The 26,443-nt window shown below is 45.4% G+C and overlaps 1 protein-coding gene across 2 annotated transcripts in view; it reads left to right on the forward strand.

The window, feature by feature from the left end:
* Positions 1-575: 575 nt before the first annotated feature.
* The window catches only part of PPP2R2B (protein phosphatase 2 regulatory subunit Bbeta), a 75,924-nt gene continuing 50,056 nt past the window's right edge, over positions 576-26,443 (forward strand). The window contains exons 1-2 of one of the 2 annotated variants that reach the window (XM_072348438.1): positions 576-710; positions 850-927. In XM_072348438.1, coding sequence (XP_072204539.1) covers positions 701-710; positions 850-927 — 88 coding nt within the window. In that variant the 5' untranslated portion in view covers positions 576-700. Of the gene's footprint in view, positions 711-849; positions 928-5,590; positions 5,685-26,443 lie in introns of those variants that run through there. The other variant, XM_072348437.1, reaches the window with a different exon arrangement.

Here is a 26,443-nt window from a genome sequence, read left to right on the forward strand (position 1 = left end):
TAGATCCACTGTGCTGCTTTCTTGTTTGGAAAGTGCTGTGGGATGAAATGCTCTGGGATAAAAGGGGGCGAGTTGTCCTCTGAGGCTGTGGAATTTTTGTGCAATGTGAAAAGGGAAAATTTGCTGAGCTGTCAATAAACTGAGGGGTAGTAATAGATAAAATTCTCATTTCTCTGAATGTTATAACAGGGCATTGCTATGGCAGCAACAACAGCTGAGATCTGCAGCTTGCTGTTGTGCCCTCTGGCAGACGTGCCTCCAGGATTCTTGTAAAGCAACTTCAGTGCTCTTCTGCTTCCCAGGGGGTTTTGGTAATATTGTGACGTACCGTGATGTGACTTCATTCTGATGGGATTTGTTACCAATCGGCTCACAATGAGATGGGCCATAAAATGGAAAAAATACCAGTTAGTGGTAGTAGTAATCATAGTTCTCTTATTCTGTTTTACTCTCCCTTTAACAGTTATGGAAAGGATTGGGGCCATTAGTATTCTGATGGAGAGAGGCTGTGACAAAGAGTGTGACTGCGGGGCCTCCTGACTGCTCTGTGTGCTACTGTGATGTGGAGGGGACGGCTCCAATTGCACCATTCTGGGACTGGCCCTGAGATGGTACAGAGCACACAGACAGACGGGTGATTCACAGTGCAGGCACAATGCTCCCAGCTCTGCCACGCTAACCCTGCGTGTTGGGTGGGAGAATGATACCAGGTGAGTTTATTTTCACACAGAGACTGCTGATATTTGTGTGCCAGTTTACATGTATGTATGTATGTGTGTGTTTGCTTAAAAACGGGCAAGCTGTATACCAAAATCACTGCATCTTCTTTCTGCATGTGCTTCCTGGCAGGACTTGGAAACCTCATGCAGGATGTGCTGTGGTGCTTCAGTCAGGTGAAGGGAACCATCGATGTCGGGGTGACAGAAGGTAGGTTCGGTTTCCCCTTGTGCTGGCTACAGTCACAAAGTATTCATTTGTTGCCTACTTCTTGCTCAGGGCTGTCTGCATGCTGGTGGGTGGAGAGAGAAGGTGCACCCTTTTTCTCCTGCTTTCCTGATGTAGAGATGGTAGAAGGGGTGGTAACTAAAATTAGTTATTGACCCAAAGGTTTAATTGGAAGGCATTGTGATTTAATAGCATCAATACTATTTGAAACACACTTCCCTTGTTTTTGAGCTTCTATTTGCTTGAATGTCTCAGGGAACTGTGTGACACACTGCTCTACCATAACATCCTTCCTGAGAATCAGCAGGGTTCTGTTCCTGGCTGACATAATATTAACTTGCTGCCCATTCTTGTACTGGCATTAAAAATAAATTTCACTGACACAGATGTGTATCTACGAGATATGTGCATATTCAAAGACAAGGAGGAGTTGGTGTAGGTGTATGGGAGATCCAGGAGCTTAGGGTAGCTCCTAGGAGAGCCAGTAGCTCTCAGGGTGATCTGTGCTCCTAAATCACTTTGGCACTCCTCTGTAGGCATTCAGACAACATGTGAACTGCAAACACATGGGCAACTGGAAAGGAATGAATGTATTCCTTTCTCCTGCCCTTAAAACTGAATGTGTTCATGCTGTCCTGTGCCTCCTGTGATGACTGTTTGGTGCCCAACACAATACTGGGCTTCCTCCTACATTTTCTTGTTCCCATTTCACACTTTTATCTCGCTTTCTCTTACTGCACTGGTTATTAATCCATCAGTTCCTTTCCTCCTTTACTTCACATTTTGTTCCCTGCCTACTTGGTCTCTCACAGACAAATAAGTGCCACCTGCCTCTTCTAATCCTCCCAGCATGGGCAGTGCTTTAGAGCTGCAGGGAGGCCAAACACAGCAGAGAAGTTCTGTTTCCTGACATGCAGAGCAGGTGGTTGATGTTAGCACAGAGACCTTTTGCACTTGCACATATATTTGGCATGTTATTGTTGATGTGTCGGAGCACACAAACTGTTCTCTCAGGTCCCACTGCAGGCTGACTGTGTGCCAGACAGGCGCAACCACACAAGGATGCTGACTTGGTGGGATGGAAGTGCACGGGCAGAGCTATGCTCACACTGCCTGCCAGGCTGCACTGCATAGACATCATGGGCTGCATCTTGTTCCTCTGACAGAGCAGTCTGGGAACGAGCTTGCCCAGAAGCGCAGCAGGGTGTGGAAAAATGTTCCTAGAACTGCTGCTCCTCACAGCTCCATCTACTGAAGTGTTGTTCTGCAAAAAATGTTTACAAATGTTTTGAGCTTTCACTGTTTCATCAGGAAATCATTTCAAGTGGTCCAGAGCACTTGGTTGCTGGTTCATAATTAACAAAGCACAAGGTTTCCTCTCCTTTTCTTCCATTGTTTCTGTGTCTATGACTGCTGCACTGAGTGTATCCTCATCTGTTTCAGCCTGGGGCTTTGCTGCTCTGCTGTTATTGTTTTGTTGCATTATAGTATTACACAGGGAGAGCCTGAGATGTTTTTCTTGGGGTACTCAAGAGATAGAACAAAAGAGGCATACAGATAAGGCCATGTTCAATGAAACCAGTGACAAAAAGGCACCCCAGTTTGTCAGGTCTGATCAGCAGGTGCAAATGGCCTCAGTGTGACTAAGTGGAAAGTTCTGTTTTGCTGGTTTTGTTTTTGCTTGTATATGAATACAGGCATGTATGTATTCAGATGTGTGTTGTATGGGAAATTGGTAATCACAGCCTAAACCTCTAATTAATCAGCTGAGGCAAGTGTCGGGTCAGCTGTGGGAGCACAGGTGAGAGTAATTTAGCTGTGCTCTTGGAAGGGGTGGAGCTCGACTCCACCTCTCCTAGACCTCATTTAAGGGCTGACCACCATTAAGGCAACATCTCTTGGAGACTTGGCAGACTCCCTGGTGGAGACTGCCTCATTTCCCAGTGAAGGCATCCATATCGGTGAGTCTTTCCTTATAAATAACCTTTTCAGTATCTGTTACTATCCTTGTATCATTCCACCTTACAGTGTGTAGCTATGAATTAAGTGTCATGCTTGTGCCTACATCGCAGTTATCTCCCTGTTTATTAGAAGTTCATTTGTAACTTGTTTGTTCTGTGTCCATCCTTATGGCACATTTCTGACCTTCAGTAATCATGGCAACATCCAAGTAGTCTGAATTTACAGATCAGTTTGGTTGTTAATGGGATGCATACAGTTGTATTTGAAGGGAGGTGCTACTGTTATGTTGATAGAGTTTTGCAGTCTTCGGTGAGGAATAGTCTCCTTAAGCTGAATGTGATGTTATTATTCTGGCTCTAATGTGCTGAAGAGACTAATTCTGTGTTTGCTCCTTTGCCTGCATGCATAAACCCTCACAGAGATACTCGTGAACTTTATTGTGCAGCTGGAACATCCTCCAATCCTAACAGGCTGCTGCCTCCTCCAGCTCACCTGGGATTTTATTACACCTGCTTGCTCTCATCTGTTTGTCACACAAGACCACAAGTGCAGCCAATAGCTCCAAATGAGTGGCTGTGTTCACGCATTCAGTATCAAAAGACAGTTTTTGGGCTCATTAAGCTGACTCAGAGCCTGGCTTGTGCTCCTATGTGTTGATTTCATTTTTGTGTTGCTAATTAAGCTCAAGTGCATATCCCTCCGTGTGAGGTGAGATGCATTTCGTTAATGGAACATAAAAAGTGACCACATTTATTTAAATGGATAAAACCTACAAAAAATACAGTGAAGGCCTTTTATTTTGATACATTATTATAATGAGGTGGAATTAATCTGCTTCTTAGGGAATGTTCGTGCCTGTATTTAAGTGCATATTTTTTCAGTAACAGTGGAAGATCTTCACCTCCACACAGAACACAGCAGAGAGGCACAACATTCATATTTCTGTCCTACATGTGGGTCCCAGCTATGGCTTCTGGCCCATGATGAGTTTCCCAGTAAACCTTAAGCAAGTCACTGCACAGCTGCATATAGATGGATCTTATTCTAGAAGAATTAACTTTTCCAGGTGTTTGCATAAGAAGTAAATACAGACATGGATGATTGTTAGTGAAGAAATTGCTTGTTGTGAAGTCTTTAAATGGAACAAACTGCGTTTATTGGAGAGTGAAACCATCAAGAAACAGAGTGTGAGATTGGGCAGCCTGGAGGCTGATGTTTCAGTTCAGTTTCAGAAGGTCATGCTGATGAAGTATCATCTTTCTCAAATGAACCTGGATGTGGCTTTCAGGTCCAGATAAACAGCACTGTTTGTTTCAGAGACAGTTTTGTGTTTCCAGATTAGTGTGTGAAATAATCTCATTGTGTGAGTCATGTATGAACACATACAGGTAGTTGTTAGTTTAATCGAGCACTCGATTAAAACACTGCATCCTTGTTTCCTGGGATGGACTTGAGATACACAATGGTACTTAATCACTTGTGTAATGCAGATGTAGTGAGCACTCTATGCACTGTACAGGATGGCTTTGCCCTGCCAGTGGTGAGACCTGCATTTTCCTTACAAGTCCAGAGCGGATGTTTTGAATGAAGAGATTGATGTGCAGTAAAAAGCTGCACTCCTCAGTGCCATAGGTGCTTTGCAGCTCGTTGGTATAAATGCAGTCATATTGTCATTGTCTGACAATGCAAATGAGACTGCAGAGAGATGATGAAACTTAACGGCTCACATGACACAGAGATGCTGAGTGAGTTGGTCCTAAAACACAGAGTACCTAAACATCAGGAAAACGAGAGATTAGACCAGCAACTTGTCATGCTATGTCCCTCCAGTCTGCCCTCCTCACACTGATTCTTTCCATCATGTGCACCTGAGTGGCTGGTGCAGAGTTTGGACTGCACTCAGGTGTGAGGGTTTGTGCCTTAAGCTCCAACCATGGAAAGTCTGTTTTGCTTCTTAAATGCTGCATATGTAACTGGGTGTTGGAAAGGCAGAATTACAAGTGCTTCTTTAAAATAACCTGAAATACAGTGAAGTATGTTTTCACCATATGTGCTACACTTTGTTTCTGAGTGCTCTCTGTGAACCCTCAGGTGACTCCAGGTCCCCCACCTGCAATCTGAGGGAGCAAAGCTGCTCGGCTGCTCTGACCCCCAAAGGCAACACGTAACTGACGTTACCTTGGAAATCCCATCTGCGTTTTGCTTTTGCGCCGGGAGAGCAGCAGCGTTTAAGAGCACGAATGACCCGGGCAGGCTCCGCGCTCTCCCTCCCGCAGCGATCGCGGCCCCTTTCCTTCTCGGCGGCGGAGGGGCAGCGGCCGTCAGTGCGGCCGGGCCCGGCAGGACGGCTGAGTCAGCGATCCGCCCGGCCGCGCCCAGCCAATGCCGCGCCGGTGCCGGCCGGGCGTCCCGCTCGGCTCCGCTCCGCCCGCGGGGCTCCTCCCGGGGCCGGGGCCGCTCGGGCGGCCGGCGGTATGGGGACGGGCAGCGCCGGGGCCGGCGGGGCAGCCCCCGCAGCGAGCCCCTGCCTGCGCCATGTAGGCTATCTGGAAACAGGAAAAATCCTCATGGAGTGAGGAAGGCTTGCTTCATGTTTTTCTTTATTTTTAGAGATTTGGTTTGTTTGATGTTGTTTTTGTTTTTTTTTTTAAGCTGTAGATGTTTTTTTCGCCCCTTTTTAAATACCGTTTTTTGGAAGATGAAATGCTTCTCACGTTACCTGCCTTACATCTTCAGGCCTGCTAACACCATCCTCTCCTCCAGCTGCCACACGGAAGGTACCGGCCCGGGCGGGGGGCGGACAGGGGAACGCGGCTGCAGCGTAGCGCTCTGCACGAGCTATCGGCCGCTCCTGGCAGGGCGTGGAGAGTGCGGCTGGTGATGGTGGTTATGGCAGGAGAAGGCTCAAAAGGGGAAGGGGGGGGGGAGGTGAAGCTCAATAAGTGTAGCAGAAAAAAATGATTTTGATTCTGTAAATGAGTGTACCAAGTGTGCAGTAATTGTGCAAACCAGCAAGCAGCAGGTCAGGCTTAAGAGAAGACTTTCTGGTTCTTGCTCTGCATGGTTAACAGGTTTATGTGATTTGTAACTGGAGTGCTTACTTCATCTGTATGCTCCTAAGAAAATGGAAAGAAAAAAAAACCCGCATCTTGCAGCTCCTGCATTTGCTTGTCGGTGCTCTTTTTCTCATTCAGTGAAGCCTGTTTCCAGGTCTCAGCAAAGCAGCCATGCAACTATTTGGGTTAAATGTGATACTCTCAACAGTGCTTGAACTTCATGTTTTGCATGTGGGAACGTGGAGCAGCAGGGCTATGTTTTGCTGAGACTCCGGAGAGAGCTCTCCCATAAGGAGTCCTTTTTCATACTGATTGATAATCCCATGTGATGACTGCATGCAGGTTGGCTGTGCGTGAGCAATCAGTTCTGTGAATCATGTTCAGTTGTTCCCAGCTTCCCTGTGTGGAGTCACAGCACTCTCCCTTGTGCTCCCCAGCCATAGTCAGTTGTGGTGGATAAATCTGTTGGTTGACAAGCTATGTCCAATTGTACATGTGCTACTAAAGCCATGGAACTGAGGAGGAATCAGTAGGCAAACCCTTTTTAAGTTACATGTGTATAAGGACTAGTATTGCCAGTGTTACTTTGAGGTCATTCAAGTATGTTTACGTATAAACCTGATAAATGAGAAGGAAGGACTGATGATTAAATGTGATACAGTAGGCAGTGTGAGTAGAGGACATGTAGACATGAGTAGAGGGGAATTCTGGCATAAAAATTATGGCCATTTTGTGATTCCTCAGTAAGGGAAAGTAACCTTCCTGTCACTCAGCTTTCTGATACTCATTTGGCTACTTCAAGGCTGTACATGAAATGAAATTCCAACCACATCCATGAACAACATGAAAATCGGTATGGTTACTGTAAGGATGTGTGGTCATGCCTATTTTGGGGGTGGTTGGCTTCAGTCTCTGTCCATGGCATATTGTAGCTACAAAGAGATATGGCAGGCAATACCTTGCCTTGGCTTTTCTGCCTGGCTGAGAGTGTTGTCAGGTTTAAGATATGGAGAGGAAGGGCTGAGAAGGTGATGACTCCAGGCTGGACTGTTCTGTCTCACTTGGTTGCTATGATTTAGTTCAAACAGACAGTATGGACTTTAAGAAAGAAATTACTTTGAAATCTAATGGGGTAATTTTATCTGCTTGGAATGACTCAGACTAATTCTGGAGTTAGTTACTCTGGAATTCTTTCTTTGAAAACCTCTTCTCTGAACATTTCTTTTGTTTTCATTTTGACTTTGTCCAAAGGCACTGCTCCGTAAGACAGCCTAAATAAGTACTTTACTGGAATAAATTATGCAATAGAGAAAGAGACATTGCTGTTTTAGGGGAGGTCACAGAAGGGTACTAAGAGGAAAAAAAAATTAGATTCAAGAAGGAATACCATACTGTTGTGTTATCTGTTCTCATCCATTGCAGAAGAAGAAACTTGTACAGAGCTACTTCTCATACCAATTATCAGATGTATGTCATTAACTGGGTGAAACTGAGATCTGGAGGGTTTGAATGACTGCAGGCTAAATTGCTGGCTGAACTGGGATGAGAACAGAGGGAAGAAATTTCCTCCTGCCTCAGTCCTCTATGTGGCTGCAAGGGCCAATGGAGCAGACAAGAATCCTCTGCGTGGGGTCCAGCAGGATGCAGTGCTTGGCCCAACGTGTCGGACTGCTGAAGCACTTGGGGCTGTAGCTTGCTGTAGTGGGGCACAGACATTCACAAATGGATCGAACTTCTGTGAGGTGAAGCTGTGGTGATTCAGTGATAGGATTCGGATGCTGTCCAGGCCTGTACTCAGCCTGGGGTTTGGTAGGTCTTTCAGGTTCTGCTCCATAAACAGATGGTGAGCAGGAGGGCTGAGCCTATAGGTCAGAGAAGGTCCTTCCCTCTGTCAGCCCAGCAGCAGTGTCTGTCTGCATGTCACCCCTCACCTGTGTCTGTCCTGAATGAGGTCTTCCTCTGCACACCTTTCTAATGCCATGGGAATGCTGCAGCATCGTTACCTTTACTGTGAATGTTCTGGATTCTGATAAGGAGAGGGTTCATCTGGAGGGAGCTGGCACCTCTATGTTGGGTGGCAATGTGACTTGTTAGTGCCATTGAGCTCTTGGTGCTCGATGTCATCCTGAAGTGCCAGCCCTCCTCATGCCAGGGCACGTGACACAGTTTAGCACAGTGTGTGCATCTTCAGATTCTGTCAGTGTTGGTCAGCTGAGCCTCAATGGCAGCTCAGTGAAGCCAACAGGCATTTAGCGTGATGTGTTTGAATTCAGATCTGTTCAAAAAATGCACAGAAACTGCACTTGTGTCCATTGGCCCTAAAGGCATGCTTGTAGCTTGGCTGAAGATGAGGACTTCAGCAGAATTTGAGCCAACAATACAACTTTTTGGACTCAGTTTGCTACTCCAGAGCTGTCTGAGGGTGGAGTATCACTGTAGAAGAGTATTTCTCATTCTTTCACTTAGGCTGCAAAGCAACCACTTGGGTTTGTGTTGTTCTCGTGGTGATGTATGCACTAAAATTAATCCGAATATTTCTTTGATATGGAAGATGCACTGTGGACTTCTAACAGTTCCTATTTGCTGAAAAGGGGTTAAATGGTACCTTAGCAGAGTTGTATATGTTGATGTTAGGTGTGCTCAGAGCTGTGGAGGAGCCGTAGCGGTGGTACACCTGGGGAATGTGTTACACAGCAGAACACTTGAGTGTGAACACAAACGGGCTGATCACAATAACTGCTTTTTTTTTTTTTGTTCAAAAATAAAGCTTCTTTTACTTTTTTTTTTTTTTTCTGCAACATGTTCAACTCAAGGATAAGGATGATTGTTTAAACCCTGAGCAAGTAATGCTCAGGAAAAGCCTTTGAATTACACAAACAATGTCCTTTCCTGCAGCCAAGGAAGTGAGCACAAAGAAGGGAAGTGAGCGCTCTGAGGTCATGGTTACAAAGTTTTGGTCATGTGTGTGGTTTTTTTTTTTTGTTTGTTTTTTTTTCTTCCAGCCCTTATACAGAAATGTATTCTTGTGTTTCCTGAGCCCAGCTTTGCAATGTTGGCTGCTCTACCAAAGTGTTATTTGGGATACTTCAGCTGAAGTTGAGATATAATAACTACTCCTGTAGTTGTTACTCAACCTGTTGATGTGCTCAGGAGATCTGGGTTGTTAAGGTATAGATGCAGGTCTTTTAGTGTCACAGAAATGATGCACTTTTGATACTTCAGTGCTGAAATCCTGGATACTACAATGAGAACTTATCACTGCTGCTTTCAAATTAAGTTCAGAAGAAATATGTACTGAGGATTTTATGTTATTTCATTAACTCTAATGAAGTTGAGACAAAGATTGGAGTTGAGTTGGTGCTGTGTGGGGGGGCTCAGGTGGTAAACTCAGCATCTGCTCTGCATCAGCACACCTCACTGTTTCCTGAAGGACTGACCAGGAGTGTGGCATTATGCTGCAGCTCATATCTGTTCATTCTTTGTTCATGCAAGTAATGTAGATTGATTAAATCAGTGAGTTAAGTAAGAGGTTACAGAGGAGGCACCTTGGGATCAGCAGTAGGCTGAGCATGTGGTCTGTAGTTGTTAGTGTGAAACTTTGGTGATGGCTGCGGGAGCGGGATTGTGGAACTCAGAGACGACTCAATGTGAGTTAGCAACTGAGTACAACTTTATTAAGGCGCGAACAACCTTTTATACCCTCCAACAGCAGTTGTGGCATAACACGATTGGATAACCCTGACACGGCACAACAAATGATTGGCTGCCTTCTACCCCAACAAATGATTGGCTGCCTTCTACCCCCCAACTAAACAGTTTAACAATACCCTGACACCATGACAACTCGAGACCCTCGGCCTGGTCTCCACCCCTCTGCCTCACAAAGCCTTCTCACAAGGTCGTTATGTCCTTGAAGCCATCATGTCCTCCCTGTTCTCTCAACCAACTCCCAACAGATGGCCAGTTTTTTGTCTCCTGGAGGGGAGAAAGCAATGTCTCACTGCACTGTGGGGAGATTTCTTTTTGCTTGGAAAGAGGGGGTGGGTGGGGAGAAAGAGTCATTCCACATCAACTATGCACAAAACTGAGACAGAACGTGAGGGGTGCATCTTACTTTGTGTGGTGCAGATAAGCAGTAGCCACCACTGGCAGTGAAGGGTTTTGAAATCCTGCCATGCTTTGTCTGAGCTGTTGCAGATGTGAATGTGGAGGGAGAAACAGTACAAACATAACTCATTAGAGAACAACAAGTGGTGTGAGGTGCAGGAAAAAAAATCACATGACAGCTGCAGAACTGGAAAACAAAGAGTTTGCTGTACAATTACAAGGCATCATCTGGGTGTGAGTCTCGTTAGTTACCATCTCTGTTGTCTTTATGACGTTGTCCCCCTGGCTGCAGTTACTGCCCTGCTGGCTGCTGTCTGGCCCTTCTATTGAATTAATACTGGCTTTTTGCTGGGAGGTAGTATTGTTAATGTTTTACCTATCCTGAGCTATACTCAGTAGGATTGCTGGCACAAGTATGGATTTTCAGCATTGCCTGGGCATCTAAGTATTGGACCAGGGCGGGAGGAAAACATGGATAGATCTCGCAATGGTGTTTTAGAGGGATTGTTGTTTTCCCTGCTTTCTATTCCTTGGTTGCATCTTTGTGTTAACACCTCAGTCAAATTAAGAAGTATCCCCAGGATGAGGGCTACACTTTGTTGCAGCCCAGAACATCTCCAAGCCCCATGGTGGGAGGTGGTCAGCAGAGGGCTGTGTGGGAACTGCTGCACTGGGCTGGAGCTGTGGTGTGCTGCACTGGCGCACACAGTGCCCTCCTGCTTCTGTCCACCTTGGAATCCTCCACAGGCTCTGCATGTCTTGCATTCAGCACTAATGACCAGCAGAGCTGCTCTGGTGACATTGCTGTAGCAGGTCCCATCCAATCTGGGCCTGCTGTGACCCCATGCACGGACCCCACAAAGTGCTCCGTGCGGAGCAGCTGCTGTGCTGATGTCTGTGGCCATAGAGCTCGAGGGCTGAACGTGCAGTTTAATAAATTGATTTAAATGAATAGATGGGGGGTAAATAATGACATGTTTGAATGTTCCTTTCATGGCCTCTGGACAATGGCTGGCTCCCAAGCAGTGCATTGCATGAGCTGCAGCTGTGTGGTGGCACAGGGCAGTGCCTGGCAGGGCTGCACAGTGAGGGTGGGTGCAGCCCGCTCCCTGGAGGGACAGCATGCTATTGTCTCCAGCCTCATCCCCATGAGGGAAGGCAGAGCCTGCTGGGGTCAAACTGGGGAGCACCAGGACACTGTGTGCCACACCCCATCCTGTGATGCTGCCCCTGCTTGTGTGGCAGCTCTATCTGTGGCAGTGAGCTCTCCTCCCACTACAACTGGGGTTCACCCTGTGGGGAGGTTAAACATGAAGCACCATCACATTTCTTCAGAAGCTACAGGAGTGTGTACGGAGGATAGCAGCACATGGGCTAGTTGTGATCTCTGCCACCTGGTAAAATGGCAACTTGTTAGCCTCCTGCTGAGCAGCCTCTGTTACTCTGACCCCAAATCTGCACCTCCATCACCTGTGCATGCAGCTGGAGCCATGCAGAAGGCACAGCTGCCTCCCAGGATCCGCTAGCCTTGCTGCAAGGTGGTGCTGCTTGGGCTGCCTGAGGCTGTGGTGAGTCCCAGCCATCCTCCTGCACCTCAGCTCTGTACTCAGCTGTGTGTGGGCTCTGCTCACCATTCAGGTTTGCACAATGCATGCAAATATGTTTTGTGGTCTCTGTTCAGTGTCACGGCTGGACAAAGGTAGGGCTACTAAAGGCTGCACAGCACAAGCTGTGGTATGAGAAGTCTGGAGCAACTTGCCGCACTTGTTGGGATGACTTTAAGAATCAGTCTGCTGCTTTAGGAGTGCCTTCCTCTGCATCTCCTTAATAGCAGATGTTCATGTAGTTCAATGTCTGATCGATATAGTTCTCAATGGCAAGATAAGCAATAAGAGTACCCCAGCAATTGATGTGCTTAACAGAACTGATGTTGAGCTCAAGATTAAATACTCTTTTAGCAGAAGAAAAGCATGCTAAGTAATGAAACCAGCATTTAAGTGGACAGTTTCCTGAATATCTTAATGCCTGTAAATTTCAGCAATTGAGAGGCCAAAATGTGGCTTTCTTGAAAAGTTAAGTTTTAATTCCCAGATGACTTGTCTCAGCAAGGCTAAGAAATAGGACAGCAGTGTGTCTGTGTGTCAGAGTCACCGAGGTAACTGTGTTTTCATTGAAGCTCTGCCTTTCTGGAGGTGACCCTGAAGGCCGTAATGTTTCTTCACTTACATCTGAGCTGATGTTAAAGCTTAAGCTCGAGGGTGAGTGTTTTAGGGGATCTTTAACACCGCAGCTCTACCAAAGGTGCTTTAAAATGGAGCTATTTGCCTTGGGGGCACCCCACGGCTTGGATTTTAGTGTTTAGAATATTTTTGATTAATGCATCTAAGAAACAAAAGCAATTATTTCCTCGCATGCTCCAGACAGCAGCTTCCTCTGTAGTGACCGCAGGAAGGAGCTCCAGAGGTGCCCCATCTTTAGTGTTCTATTAGGATGGCGGGATAAATACTGGCTTCCTGGGGAAGGCAGTGAACCCAAAGAGAAGGTCTGTTCGTGTCGCAGCTGTTGGAAGTGCTGTAAGTGATCGCAGGCGTTAAACCGTCAGTTAAAGGGAAGCGCCTGAGGGTGGCAGTCTGACCAGCGCCGAACAGCGTCCTTCTCCCCGGCTCCGTGCCACCTCCGTGCCGGCGCTGCGCGGAGCCGATGCTGGGTGCCTCACGGCGGCTTCACAGCCTTCCCACAGCCTTGGCTGCAGGGAGCGCTGAAGTGTCGATTCTGCTTTAGTTCATTTCTGGAGATGTTACCATGGGCCTTATGCTTCAGCATCCGTTTATCAGTTTTGTGTGCCCAAGTGTTTATTTGGTCGGGCAGCAGCAGGTGGGAGCTCCGCAGCTGCCCTGAATTGCCCTGGAGGAGACCACACATAAATTACACTTGAAACAGTGCTAATACTGCAGAATGGCATGTGCTCTATATGCACAGTGATGATGTGTATGTATGCAAATACTGTTGGTGTAACTAGTAGTCTCTAATTAGAGAAGCCATTAGTTTAATGGCAATGGAATCACAGAATGGCCTGTGTTGGAAAGGACCTCGAGGATCATGAAGCTTCAACATCCCTGGCAAAGGCAGAGCGACCAGCCTCCACAGTTAATACTAGTCCAGACTGCCCAGGAGAATGGAGGAGAATACTAAGCTGAGATTGAGCTTTCTACAGTAATTGCATTCCCTGATTTAGCTATTCTTCAACTTTTTGGTTTGAATGTTGTATCAGCTCCTGCTGTTTGGTGAACAGCATCAGCTTCCCTCTAATCTCGCCACATCCTTCCATGTGCTGGCATCCAACTGCCTGCTTTGTTATTTCCATAACAGTGAACGGAGTTAGTTTTGTGCAGCCATAAATATATGTATTGTTTCTAGTGGGGGGGAGGGGGGAAGGTATACTCTATTCAGATATTGGGCATAGCATCGAAATGAAATATGGTATTTGAAAGCTATTTCTCCTCCCAGTGAGCTTAAGGCTTTGTTTCTTCTGCATCAAAGTCTATTTATTTGCTTGTTATTTACTACTGTGGAGTTGAAACACAGTCCAGCCCTTCTGGATGTGTCAGCAGCAGTTCTTGCTGAGTGCCAGACATGGAAATGAGCTGCAGTGGGAAAGGAGGGAAGCAGCAGGCCACTGTCTGGATTCTTCTGTACAAGGAATAACAAACTCTGCCCACACAAGAGGTGATGGGGAGCTCTGATAGCAGTGTGCTGCTTGCAGGCTGGCATGGTGCCCCAGTCTGGGGCTGCCAGGTTCAGTTATTGGTATTCAGGAGTATTGGTGGTAAACACTAATCTTTTCTCTCCATTAGGGATGAGTGATGCACCTGCATTCTTGTGGTGGTAACTCAGGAACTGAAAATATCTTTCCTTGGCTGTGGTGGTTGCATTTGCTTTGTGTTTTCCTTTGTCCAATTCAAGGCCACTTAGGAAAACAGAAACATTTTCATTATTCATATGTATTCGTACAGGTTTTTATTTTGTTCTGTATCATCTTTGGGAATTTATAAAAGAAGATTATTATTTCAGCTGTCGCAGAAACACAGAGCTTTATAGTCGCAATTATATTCTCTCAGTATGTTTTTGTTGCCATAGAAAGCAGTCAGATATACTACTGTCTGAATGGTGATGCTCTCAGAGCACTTTCAGTGTGGAAAAGTGCACTTGGCATTGACAGATGTTAGGGTGCTATTATGAACTCAGCTTGAAGTCCCTCCTTAATAGGTGGAATTCTGTCTTCTAAGGGGCAGGGAGTCAAAGATGAGAGCAAAAATGCACTTGGGATGATTTCTTTGTCGTTCATTATCTGATCCCACACCCAAGCTTTTGGTGTCCCCCAGGGGTGGTGTAGCACTGGTGCTTGGCGCTGGGCTGTGGGATGGTACTGCAGCAGTGGGGGTGGGTGTGGGCAGTGGAGCCCCCCCTGCTTTGCACTGTGCTGGGTTTGTGTCCAGGTGCTTGGAAGGCCAATGGCTGCTCCTGCCCCTCGGTATCCTCCTGCACACTGAAAAGGGGCTCATGAGTTGGGACAGATCTTTGTGCATTTCTAAGCGGCTCCCATTCCTCCTTCCAGGATACGTGTTGCTGTGGGCCCAGGAGGCTGTAATAACAACAAAGGATAGACACTGGGGAAAACTAAACATTGTCTTCTGTTATCTCTCCCCTGGGACGAGCCCAGGTGAAGCTGTGTGAGCCTGGGGTGCTGCACTGGCTGTGACTGGTGTGGGATGGTGCTATGGGAGGCAGCTTGCCAGCTGTGAAGTGCTGGTATCAGGGTTAGCATCCTTCTGTAACCATCAACAGCCCTGATGTGCTGTCATTGCGATCCTCAGCGACCTGCGGCAGGTCCTCCCAGCTGTCCCTGAGGGTCCTGCCAGTATTCCCATGGGTCTGTGTAACATCTGCCTGTGCAACTCTGCTGACTGCCTGTGGATAATCATTGCTCCTTTACTGGGGAAGATCCTCTGCCTGTGTCTGTGTCACTGAGCTGACATCAGCACAGCTGCACCCTGCTGACAGCAGTGCCCATTGCAGAGCAGTTGTTGAGCTTTGGTTTGGGAGCTCATTGCAGGCACTGAAAACCAACATGAACAAGGGCAGAGGTCTAAGCCACAGCCAATACCATTTCAGCTATATTTCAGCTATAGCTGAAATTTTTTAAATCAAGCCAGTGACACTTCTAAACTTTAGTGCTACATTAAGGTGCTCATTATGTGTAAATGAGATCTGAGTGCTTTAATCCGAGACCACAAGAGAGCTCTTACACTGCTGTAAGCTTACAGCTGTAAATGATATCTCTGAAGTGATACTATTTAATTATTTGAAAAATAAAAGGCAGTAAATTCTAGGCTTAGGTGAGGCCTGAGCTGCAGATCATCTTATTGCTACAAAAGTGTATCATAGGTACTGATTTCCCAAACTAAAGTGTGACCTTCTTTGTGTTCTCTCAAAGCTATTGGGTAGAGTTTGGATTGAGTTTGGGTTTAAATTCTCACTGGTGTGATACTTGGCTGCTATTAGAAAGGAATTAATCTCCATATCCTACTGGGGCTCAGAAGAGCTGTCTGGATGAGCACAGTTGAGGAGGTTGTTCATGTTTTGCTCTTGGTTCCCTCTGGATGAGCTGAGGACAGTCCCGCACACCCATACTGAGGTTCTGGGGCTCTCCTTGTGTGGCTGTGTTTGGGTGTCAGTGAGGTGCTGCTGGGGCTGTAGATCTCAGGTAAAGTACAGCAGGGTCAGGCTGTAAGAAGTTTTGCATGTCAGCAGCCCACTCTCTGTAAGGAAAGGCAAAAGCTGGGAAATCCCCTGACTGCAGTATGTTACTGCAAACATCTCCTGCCCAGTGTCCACTTCCGGTTTGAGTCTGTAGGTATTATGAGTTTAATTAAGATGAGATTGAAGGGATGGATCTAGGATTAATGCTGTCAGGAGAGGTGGTTATTAGAGTTGCACACTGTTTACCTAAGCTGCTTATTAAGGGTGTTTCATAGGCCTTCTCCTTTGTTTCCAGGCTGGGAAGATCTGTTCTCTCATGATTTTTGCTTTTGTTTGCTTGTTTATTTTTGCAAATAGAGTGATTTTTTTGTTGTTGTTGTTGGGGCCCTGGGATAGCAGGCAGCTCTCCTGTCAGTCTAATCACTGACATACTATGAAGTCCTTTGCTTTATAGCAGCATGGGAACTTGCTGGGGTGATGTTAAAAATTGCTGCAAAGCACCTGCAGGGAAGTACTTGGACCAGAAGCATAACAGTGACTGATCGGTATTGTCTTACGGTAAAATAGCCTTCATCTATTTGGTGTCAGAAGCACAGAAACACGTAACAGGTGTCATGGGTAAGTTCTGGCCCCACTGTGGGAAAGCTGCCCCTTCCCTGGATGAGTCATGTCAGGAAGCTGCAGCAGGAGACACGAGGCCTGTGGGGCCATGGCCTGTAATAGTCTGATGGGACTGTCAAGTGCTGGGCAGCAGCATCTGAACCACAGGACTGAGCTGCTCTCGGCCCTTCTGCACTGATTGTGGGGCATCCTCAGTGCCTGCAGGCAGCCCTGCTTCTTCACTCTTCAGTCACAGGTAGTACTGCTCAGGTTGGCTGTTTGCTTATATCAGTGACAGTTTTAATTCCAGGTATTCCACCCTATCATCAGAGGGTTTTAGAAGTGATTTTTCTTCTCGCCCTGTTTGTGTTGGTGTGTCACACTTTGTGTTTTTGTTCTAATCAGAAATGCCAGCACAACCACTGCTTTCCTGGCTGCCCACTGCTAAGGCTTCCTGCAGTTCTGCATGTCAAACCAGCTTCAGCTACACAAAGGAGCACACTTTAAGAACACGTTTCCAGGGTTCCATAATGATTTCTGTTATGTTACTACACAAGGGTTCAGCTGTAGCTTGACGGTGTTCCTTTCATCTATATTTAGTTAGTCCTTAAATTGGCACTAAGGTACCCTTTTGTCATCATCCTGCTCTGAACAGATCTGACTGAGTCTGTGCACCCAGGAGGAGCAGCAGATGGCTGGGAAGCATTGCCCCTGAGCAGACCCTTTTCCTCCTCCTGCACCTTGAGATGCAGCTCAGTGCTTTTGGGGCTGGCATAATAACTACCTGTAAGGAGCAAGCAGGGAACTTGCCTCTGTTCTCATCAGCTTGGCCCCGTGCACCATTGCAGGACCTGCCCTGCCTGGCAGCCCTGCAGTGCTCCCCACAGTGAACCTGGTGAGACCTGGAGGTGCAAAGCTGCTGCCCGGGGCTGGATGATGAATGCCCAGTGACAGCCTGCAGCTGCTTGGGTTTTTGTGTGCTCTCTGCAGTGAACCCTGCTGGGAATTTTATGAATTACTGTCTTGGCGAAGTGCAAGAGGAGCCATGAGCCAAATGCATCAACTCAGTGAAAATGTTTTCAGAAGCAGTAGTCTGAGATTTAACCTTTCTCTTTTTCTGAAGGCAAATTTGCTGAAGAAAGCTCACACTAAAAAAAAAGTCTCAAAAATTACTTCAGTGTTTTGATATCATAGTGAAGGTGTGCTGGTGCAATTACAATACACATAATGCTGTTCTTGTGAAAGGCTGGTGACTACTTGATAGCAGTCTAAAAAACTGTATTTGATACTATAAGTGATTTCTTAATGTGGACTATAAAAGAAAAGCAGGCCACCATAGGCTGATTTTGCTATATTTGGGAAGTGCTTTATCAGCTCTGTAAAGCCATATGGTGGATTTATTCACAATTAGCAATTCCTTTCAAATGCAAGTTTGAGGCACTCAGTAATGTTTTTCAGTACATGGTTCAGTACTCTTTGTTTTGTTCCCCTTTTGCAGCAGAAGATTTGGGAATGCTCAGCTAGCTGTGGTTGTAGGTCACCTCTTGTCTCAGGAATAGAATTAATCACTGATCTTAGTGAGCTCTTACAAATTCCTGTGTGCTTCATGACCAGTTCTTCTTATGCAGCACTGTTTCCAGTGATGCTTTTTGCTTTTTCTTTCTATGTGTTGTTTCAGAATAATGTGACTTTTTAAGCTCAGTTTGTTCTGGAAATGGAGCTTGTAAGACCACACTCTCAGTATTTGTGTGGCCTCAGACCTGCTCTCTTCTGTTTCTTCTACTCCTGCTCTGCTGGATTTCATTGGGAGATGGAGATGTGAGAGACACCAACTCTGTGTGATGTGGGCAGAGGGAGATGACCATCGTGGATCTCAGAGGAATGAGAGGGTCTGGCTTTCAGGGAGGGAGCTCTGTGCCCAATGTCAGGGCCCTGTGTGCTGGTGGAGCCCTGCTGCTGCCAACAGGGTCTGTGTGTAAGGGGGGGATGCCCTCAGCATGGGGCTGAGGTGATCTGAGTCTGCACAGAGGGCTGTAGGTGTGCAGGCGAGAGAGGTGCAAACACATGTGGCTGTACCCAGTGGGATGGATGGATGTGAGATGAGACTCCGGGGTCTCCATCCCATCAGATGTTCTTCAGTGTAGGTACTGCACAACTGTGTGTGATTTTTGTTGTGCGTTGCTCTGTTTCTTATGGCCCGCATTCTAATGAGCACTGAACATTCATGGTTATGTCTGTGGAATGCCTGTGACCTCACTGGCTGTGCAGGGAGCAGTGGCTGCTCCATGGCTCACAGGACTCAGTCCTTACCAGCTTATTCAGTGAAGATCTGTTCCCACATATCTGAGCCAGGTTCTTCCACCTCACTGAGCTCTGCCAGAAATATCTTCCCCTTGTGCCTATTCCAGCTGCTCTGCCCACCTGCATGATGAATGCACTTAGCAATAAATGGCATCAAAAAGGCTTTTAAAACATTACCTAATTAATCTGCACAACATCTTTGTGAAGGCAATATGCATTAAGAAGCCAGAGAGTAGAAAACTAAAGTGCAAATAAGGATGAGGTCAGGACCTGTTGCCCCTGTTGTGGATGTGTTTTGTATCCAAATGCTGAGCTGTTCTATCACTATGTTTGTTTTTCTTCTTTTGTTGTCGTGGTCTGGAACAGAATACTTAGAGAATATTCATGGGAACAGTTAGGAGAATGGTAGGGGAGGGGCTCCCCATCCTGTGTGGTTTTGGGTCAGCATTCTCCACACCACACATGGCTTCCTGCTGGGCTGGAGCAGGTGTTGTGTGTTCACAGCATCACTGCTGAGCTCAGGCTGCTGCCTGCACACAGACAGCTACTCCCCTGGTGCTTTCCAAGGGCAGCTCAGCCCTTGATGAAATTCCACGTATGTGACTGAGATGGCCTTGGAAAGTACTTTTGATGGAATGTCATGGACATGTTTTTCTGATGCATTATTTGAGGGCAGGAGTGAAGAAGATGTTGCTGTCACGCCCTTGATGTTTAGTTCTCATAAATGTGAGTGTTGGGAAAATTAAGCACTATAATGTCTGCTAGCATCTTAGCAGAGAGGTGGTGTGGATAGATGTAAAATGGGCTGCAGCTTTGTCTAATCTGGTGTGGGGAGCTGGAGTTGGAGGGCTACAGGAGATGTGTTTGGGGCAGGCACATGGGAGACCAGCACCATAGGAGCTAACATCTGTGCTTTGTCTGGCAGGAGCTGAGTGTGTAATCCCTTATCACAGGACATCTTTCTGCAACAGTTCTGGTGTATACTGATAGAGGTCAGGTTGAATGAGTTTCTAATCTATGTAAACTCAGGATAACCATCTGAAATACACCAATGTCTTTTTTCTTTAGTTAGTGTGGTTATTGCTTTAGGTGAGTGGTCATGGCATGGAGAAACTGGCGCTTCAAAGAAGTGAAGAGTAAGATGCTCAGTGTTTTGGTGCCTTGGTACTGTGCTGAGTGCCCACAAAACATACTAATGAATCAATTACTACCCATGAAAGGGTGTTTCTTCCTTTAAATGTTCAGAAATCATTAAGAAACATGACAAGAATAGAATCAATTTTGTTTTTTAAATTAGATTAAAGTAACTGCATTCCCATATGGATTGGGCAATTAGATTTAATGCTACTTTGCATATTGTTTCAGTTTCATCTTGGTGGAGATAGCTGCCTGTTTTAGGAAGTGATTTTTTTGAGGGACAGTAAAATCTTAATGATCACATCATCACGTTTCAATGTAGACTCCATTGCACGTAATATTGTACTGACCTCATTGCTCATATTGTTAGTATATGCAGCGCAGGAAATGCCTTTGAGAATGGCAGATTCATGTGAGAGCACGCACATGTACTTGTGCTCGTGTGTAACCCATGTGGTGGAGCAGGCTGTTGGTTCATGGTTTGGTCAGGGCTATTAGATTCCTTCCCTGAGGCATTTTATAATCTGTTTAACATAACAGAGTCATTTGTCTTGTTTGCTGACTACTTAACAGATGGATTTGTGGTTTTTGTAATTACTGTACAAACGGTAATAAGACATGATATCTTTTATTAATTAACAGTTTTTCAGGTTTGTTTTTCCAAACAATGAGGTAGATTAGTTGTAAATACCACTGGCATGCAAATATTAGTTTTACAACATTTGCATTTTGAGATACCGTGCAAACTCTAAGGACCCTCATGGTGCCCTTCTTGTTGTTCCCAAGGTATTCTTTGTTGTGATTCTCTAGAAGCACAATCACTGTTTTTTGTTAAAATGTGGTCTCTCTGTAAATGGAAAGCACAGACCTGGCCAATGTCCTAAAGCATTCTCTGTGTGTGTCCTGTCTCTGTGATGTCCTTTTATTGCATTCATATCCTTAGACAGCATTCACATCCTGCCTTTTCTCCTGGAGATTTTTGGAAGTAGAAATTGGGTGTAAACAGGAGACATAGACTGCTGAATTTGCTGACTTTGTCATTGCTGTTCCCTCTTTGTGGCTCTGAGTTGTGAAGAAGTACTGCTGCCATCTAAATTCAGCAGCACATTCATGTGAGCGATATTGAACAGGAAAAGCATAACATTTCTTGGCCTTCCATTAATATACAGACACTTCAAATACAAACATAATTTAAGCTGAGAGATGATTATCTGAGGGGCTTAGTCTTATAGGAGATTATGATGAGATGCACGTGTAGGTGTGATGTGGAACTGTGCTTTCCTGTCAAGTGCATTCCATTCCTGCTCCCTTTACTCAGCTGTGTTGTGGCAGGAAATTCATGTGCACACCAAATGCCACGGCTGTCATCTCCTGTGACAACAATGCCATTCTGGTAGAACAACATGGCTTTACAGTACCAAAGAAGTGGATGAGTCAGTATGTTATGATGACTTGTTGAATTTTCTCGTACCAAAATAGTTTGGTGCTTAAAATATGTTCCATGTGAAACGAAGCACAAGTGAGGCTGGGGTTGCTTTCCAGCACTCAAATGGATCTCAAACGTGTTTTTGTTGCCTGTAGGCTTTGTGCCTTTCTGTCAACTCAGCTGTGGGGGAAGAGCTGTCTATGAGCAGGAGGGAGCGTAGTGTGCGTTTGCTCTGTGGAGGGTCACTAAAAATGTGCAGACCGCTGTGAATTTCAGAATGGCCATCAGGGAGAAGTGCCTGCAGATGGCTGATCTGGGCTCTCTGAATTGTCTGGCTTTCAGTGTTGGAGCCAACAGTTGTTTTATTTTGCCTTACCCAGTGTCGAGCTTTCCACCAGGATGGTTGGGCAGCCATCCTTCAGTGGCTGCAGAACAATGTAATCTTGATGCAGGTCAGAACTGCTGCTCTGCCAGACATGCAATATTGTTTTCTTTGGGGAATTAATCCTGTCTGGCTGATTAGCCCATGTGCTTTCAGTTTTATAAGGATGGCTAAGCCGTATACAAGTGTTCTACTCAGTTCTGCTGCTTGATGACATTTGAAGACAAGCAGAATGATTCTATGTAATAATCCTAGTGCAAAGGTTTGCGGTGTTGTAAAACTGGCTGTGCTTGTGTTATAAGATGTGGGTAGCCCTGCTTAAATTTATGCTTTGATTTCATTGCTTTCTGGTGTAGACCACGCTCAAATGAGATGAAGGCAGTGTAGTTTAGGATACATGATTCAAAATGATAAAGATGTGTTGGTGTCTTGTATTAACATATGTCCTTTCAAATAAAATCCACCTTTGGAGATGTGCAAAATATTGTGTATTCAACAGAAATCTTAAATAGTCATGCTGATGATGTTTCATCCTGGGAAATGAGGGGAAGCTTCTGAGTGCTCTGTAGAAATTACATTGCCTAACAAACTCAGCTTCTCTCTGGGGTCAAGCTAACCCCATTTTTGCCTTTGTGCTGCTTCTGATCAAGCAGCTGGTGGATAACCAGGTTACAGACCATTGGTTGTTTGGTGGCTTTCCAGTTTTCTTCACAGTTGAAGTGTGTGGCTGTCATCTTTGCACCATGGAATTGTTTTTCACCCTTGGCTCCATGACCAGACTTTTTAAAGTAGGGTAGTGATGGACGATGGAGGAAGGATGCTGTTGGAGGGCTGGTCACATGGAAATGGACACCAGCAGTATCTGGTCCATAAAGTTTCTGTGAAAAATCAGCCTGTGTGCATTGCATCCCATGAGCAGCAGATGAAGAAGGGCACACAAAAGCTGAAGTATGCTTCCATTGGGAAGATAAGCAGATGATCTTCAGTATAATTTTACAGTGCTTGTTTTGCTCAAATGCACATACAAATTCACATGTTCTTCTATACAGTGACCAAATCTAAAACATTTTTGTATTTATATTGCTGTATAATACATTGGAGCTAACAATATGATTTTTCTTCACCAACTGGAAATAAATCAATAGGGATCATAGAATCATAGAATTACCCAGGTTGGAAAAGACCTTGAAGATCATCAAGTCCAACCACAGCCTAACCAGTACCCTATCTCTGAAAATCCTCTGCTAAATCATATCCCTGAGTACCACATCCAAACGGCTCTTAAACACATCCAGGGATGGCGATTCGACCACCTCCCTGGGGAGCCCATTCCATTACCTAACATTCTTTCTGTAAAGAAGTTCTTCCTAATATCCAACCTAAACTTGCCCTGGCACAACTTGAGGCCATTTCCCCTCGTCCTGTCACATGTCACTAGTGGGAAGAGACCTGCCCCACTCTCGCTGTAAGAACCTTTCAGGTACTGGAAGAGAGCGATAAGGTCTCCCCTCAGCCTCCTCTTCCTCAGACTAAACAGCTCCAGCTTCCTTAGTCTCTCCTCGTAGGGCTGATTCTCCAAACCCTTAACGGGCCTCATTGCCCTTCTCTGGACCTGCTCCATGTCTTTCTTGTGCTGAGGTGCACAAAACTGGACACAGTACTCGAGGTGAGGCCTCACCAATGCTGAGTACAGGGGCAGGATGACTTCCTTAGTCCTGCTCACCATTCTTGATACAAGCCAGGATGTCATTGACCCTCTTGGCCACCTGTGCACACTGATGTCTCATATTCAGCCGACTGTCCATCAGCACACCAAGGTCCCTTTCCGTCTGGGAGCTTTCCAGTCACACTTCCCCAAGCCTGTAGGGTTGCCTGGGGTTGTTATGACCAAAATGCAGGACCCGACACTTGGCCTATTGAAACTCATTCTGTTCACCTTGGCCCATTGATCAAGTCTATCTAGGTCCCTCTGTAGTGCCCTTCTCCCCTCAGGCAGATCAACGCTCCCTTATGTGATATGTGATAAACAAAATGTTGCCCTTATTTTTCCACTCTGTGCTCACTAGATTTAGTTATTTGGCCTTAGACTTCCTGTAATGACTACCTTTTGAACAGTGTTCCAGTATCATCTTGCATCCTTTCTGTCCCATCTCAGATCTGGGTACCCAACCAACACAAATCAATTTCTATCATCTTGCTGTCATTTTTGGTGGAGTGTATAGAAAGTTAAAACAGACAAGAAGCCAATGATAGCAAATTGCCACAGCCATAACAGGAGGCCTCAGCTGTAGTACAGCTCACTGCTCTCAAGCAGAAGCTTGTTGCTTAGCATGAACTGCTCTCAATGAGTTCTGGTACAGTGATGCTATAACAAGTGGCCTTAATCTTCAGACATGGCAAATCCTATTTACTGAGTAATTATTTAAGCTAATTATATCTCTGATGTGAGGAACATGTGACAAAGAGTTCACATTATATCCTTTAAAGAACGTTGAGGTCTTGGATTCTCAAAAAAAAAGTCTCATTCCATTTTGGGAATGATGTATAGAATTGTAAGGTTGGAAAGAACTTGCAAAATCATCTTGTTCAAAAGAAATAATGCAGAGAAAAATGTGCTTGTTTTGTGGTGAGATAATTTGTAGAGTAATAGAAGCTGCGGTTTGTAACAAGTCTTCTCTGGAAGTGCTTTGTTTGCACTGCAGTTTCATAGTCAGGGTATCTGATGCATTATCAGATGTGGTTGGATGAAAAGAAGCACGCTTTGGCTTTTAAAAAGCTGCATTTGAAATCAAACTCCTGCAGAAAATCGAGGAACAGTATTTGATCCCATGGATACAAAGTGTCCCAGTGGGCAGCACAGTTCCCATCATACACTGACTGCCTAGGGAGTGTTTCTGCCAGGAGTCACTGGCACAGGCAAGGTCTGTGTCAGGCCCATCACCTGCCTGTAGGATGTGGTTGGAGTCAGAACACTGCTGAAGGAAGCTGTTTGCTACAGAGAAGTAAATAACAGTGGACCAAGTGTCTGCGAAAATGGGCTGCGTCTGCCTGGATGGGCAAAAGCACAGAAGGGCTCTCTTGGTGGTGGGATTTGTCCCTGTTGGCACAACCTGGGTTGGTAGGAATGGATGGTGCATGCACATACAAGCAGGCTGATTGCTGGGCTGTGTGAGCCACAAAGCTGCCATGCTGCTCACTGCATTGCCTGATGGTCTACGCCTTTCTCAGCAGAACAGCGGGTGTTGAGGGTGCAGAAATACAAACCAGATTGTAGGCGATCAAGGCCCACTCTTCGGGACACACCAATGGAACATCTTCTTCTGATTTAAATGTATCCAATTGTTTAGGTACCTTTTCAGTTCATAATATATGTGCATATACATATGTATAAAATGTATACATATGGAGTGAGATAGACTTTACAGGTAATTCTACCTGTGCTTTTGGTGCATCACTGATAAACATAAGATGATTCCACGTCCATAAGGGATAAGGTAACTAACTGCATAACCCTGTTCACAGTCAGAAGACTGGTTTCTCAGGGAAATCCTGATGCTAGCTAAGAATGACCCAAGGAAATAGAAAATAAACTATGAAAAGAGCTAAGAAGAGAACAGTAAGACAGTACATGTAGGAGTATATACCAGATCAGCTCATGTGCTAGAATAAAAGACAGTTCCTAAAGGGAGTGGTGATTGTCCCTCAACTAAGAAAAAGATTAAAAATGATGGAAAAAATGAAAGGTGTATCCAAAGTACGTGATGAGGTAATATAAAGGAAATACCTGCTGTCTTTTTTTTTTAATATTTGATTTTTAATGGGGTGTGAACTGATCTGAACTTCCCATTAATATTTAAGCCTGATTATTGCCAGTCTTCAGTTCTTACTGCTTTCAGAAGCAGAGAGAACAGACTGTAAGGCTTGGATATTTTAGCAGCGGAGATGTTTCCTCTTCCAAATAGTTCTGTTGAGATAAAAGATGCTGTGATTTAATGATTGCTCTTGATTAAATTGAGGTACTTGGCTCTGGTCTTGTGCATATTGAGCTCAGTGCTAATACCACCTTCCCACATGTGGTATACACAGCCACACATGCATACACATGCAGTTCTGGCAATACAGAAGAAAACAGAGAGCAGTTTTGCACTGAAAAAAGTAGTTGCACTAGCTCAGTTGCAGATATTCTTATATGTATAAAGGGAGAAAGACCACGTTCCCTGTGGAAGGTGGCAATTGTTCTGATGGGCACTGCTGCGGTGGTGGTGGTATCCTTTGGATCAGCTCTGCTGATGTTTTTTTTTTTAAGGTATCATTTGTCACAAAGTGCCATTCAGGATGGAGTGTGTAGGTGTGCTCTGCCTGACATCAGGGGGAAACGATTTTTCAAATGAGTTGTGGCCTCTGAAAGTGGAAAGAGGTGGAGTGTTTAAGATGTTTAAGTTCCGTAATGTGCATTTAACTGGAGTAGCAAGCACAAAACAGCCTTTAAGGAAGTCTTTATACTACCAAAGAGTGCATTGGGCAGATGAGTGAAGTTTTGGCTGGGTAAAAATACTGGTAGGGGAAACACAGTGGGCGTTGAATGGGGCTGCTTGAAAGAAGGATAAAACTGGGCCAGAGAAGGCTGTTCTCAGACCCTGACATAAAATACTCAGCAGGAAGAGAGTTAAAACAAAGAAAGGCCTGCTAAAATGTTGCAAAAACTGCCTGGTCTAATTCAAAGCAGGAGAGAAAACATCAAGAGCAGGTAATCTCTGAGCCAGGGAC

The sequence above is a fragment of the Excalfactoria chinensis genome, chromosome 13 (genome assembly GCF_039878825.1).
Source record: "Excalfactoria chinensis isolate bCotChi1 chromosome 13, bCotChi1.hap2, whole genome shotgun sequence".
Classification (NCBI taxonomy): domain Eukaryota; kingdom Metazoa; phylum Chordata; class Aves; order Galliformes; family Phasianidae; genus Excalfactoria; species Excalfactoria chinensis.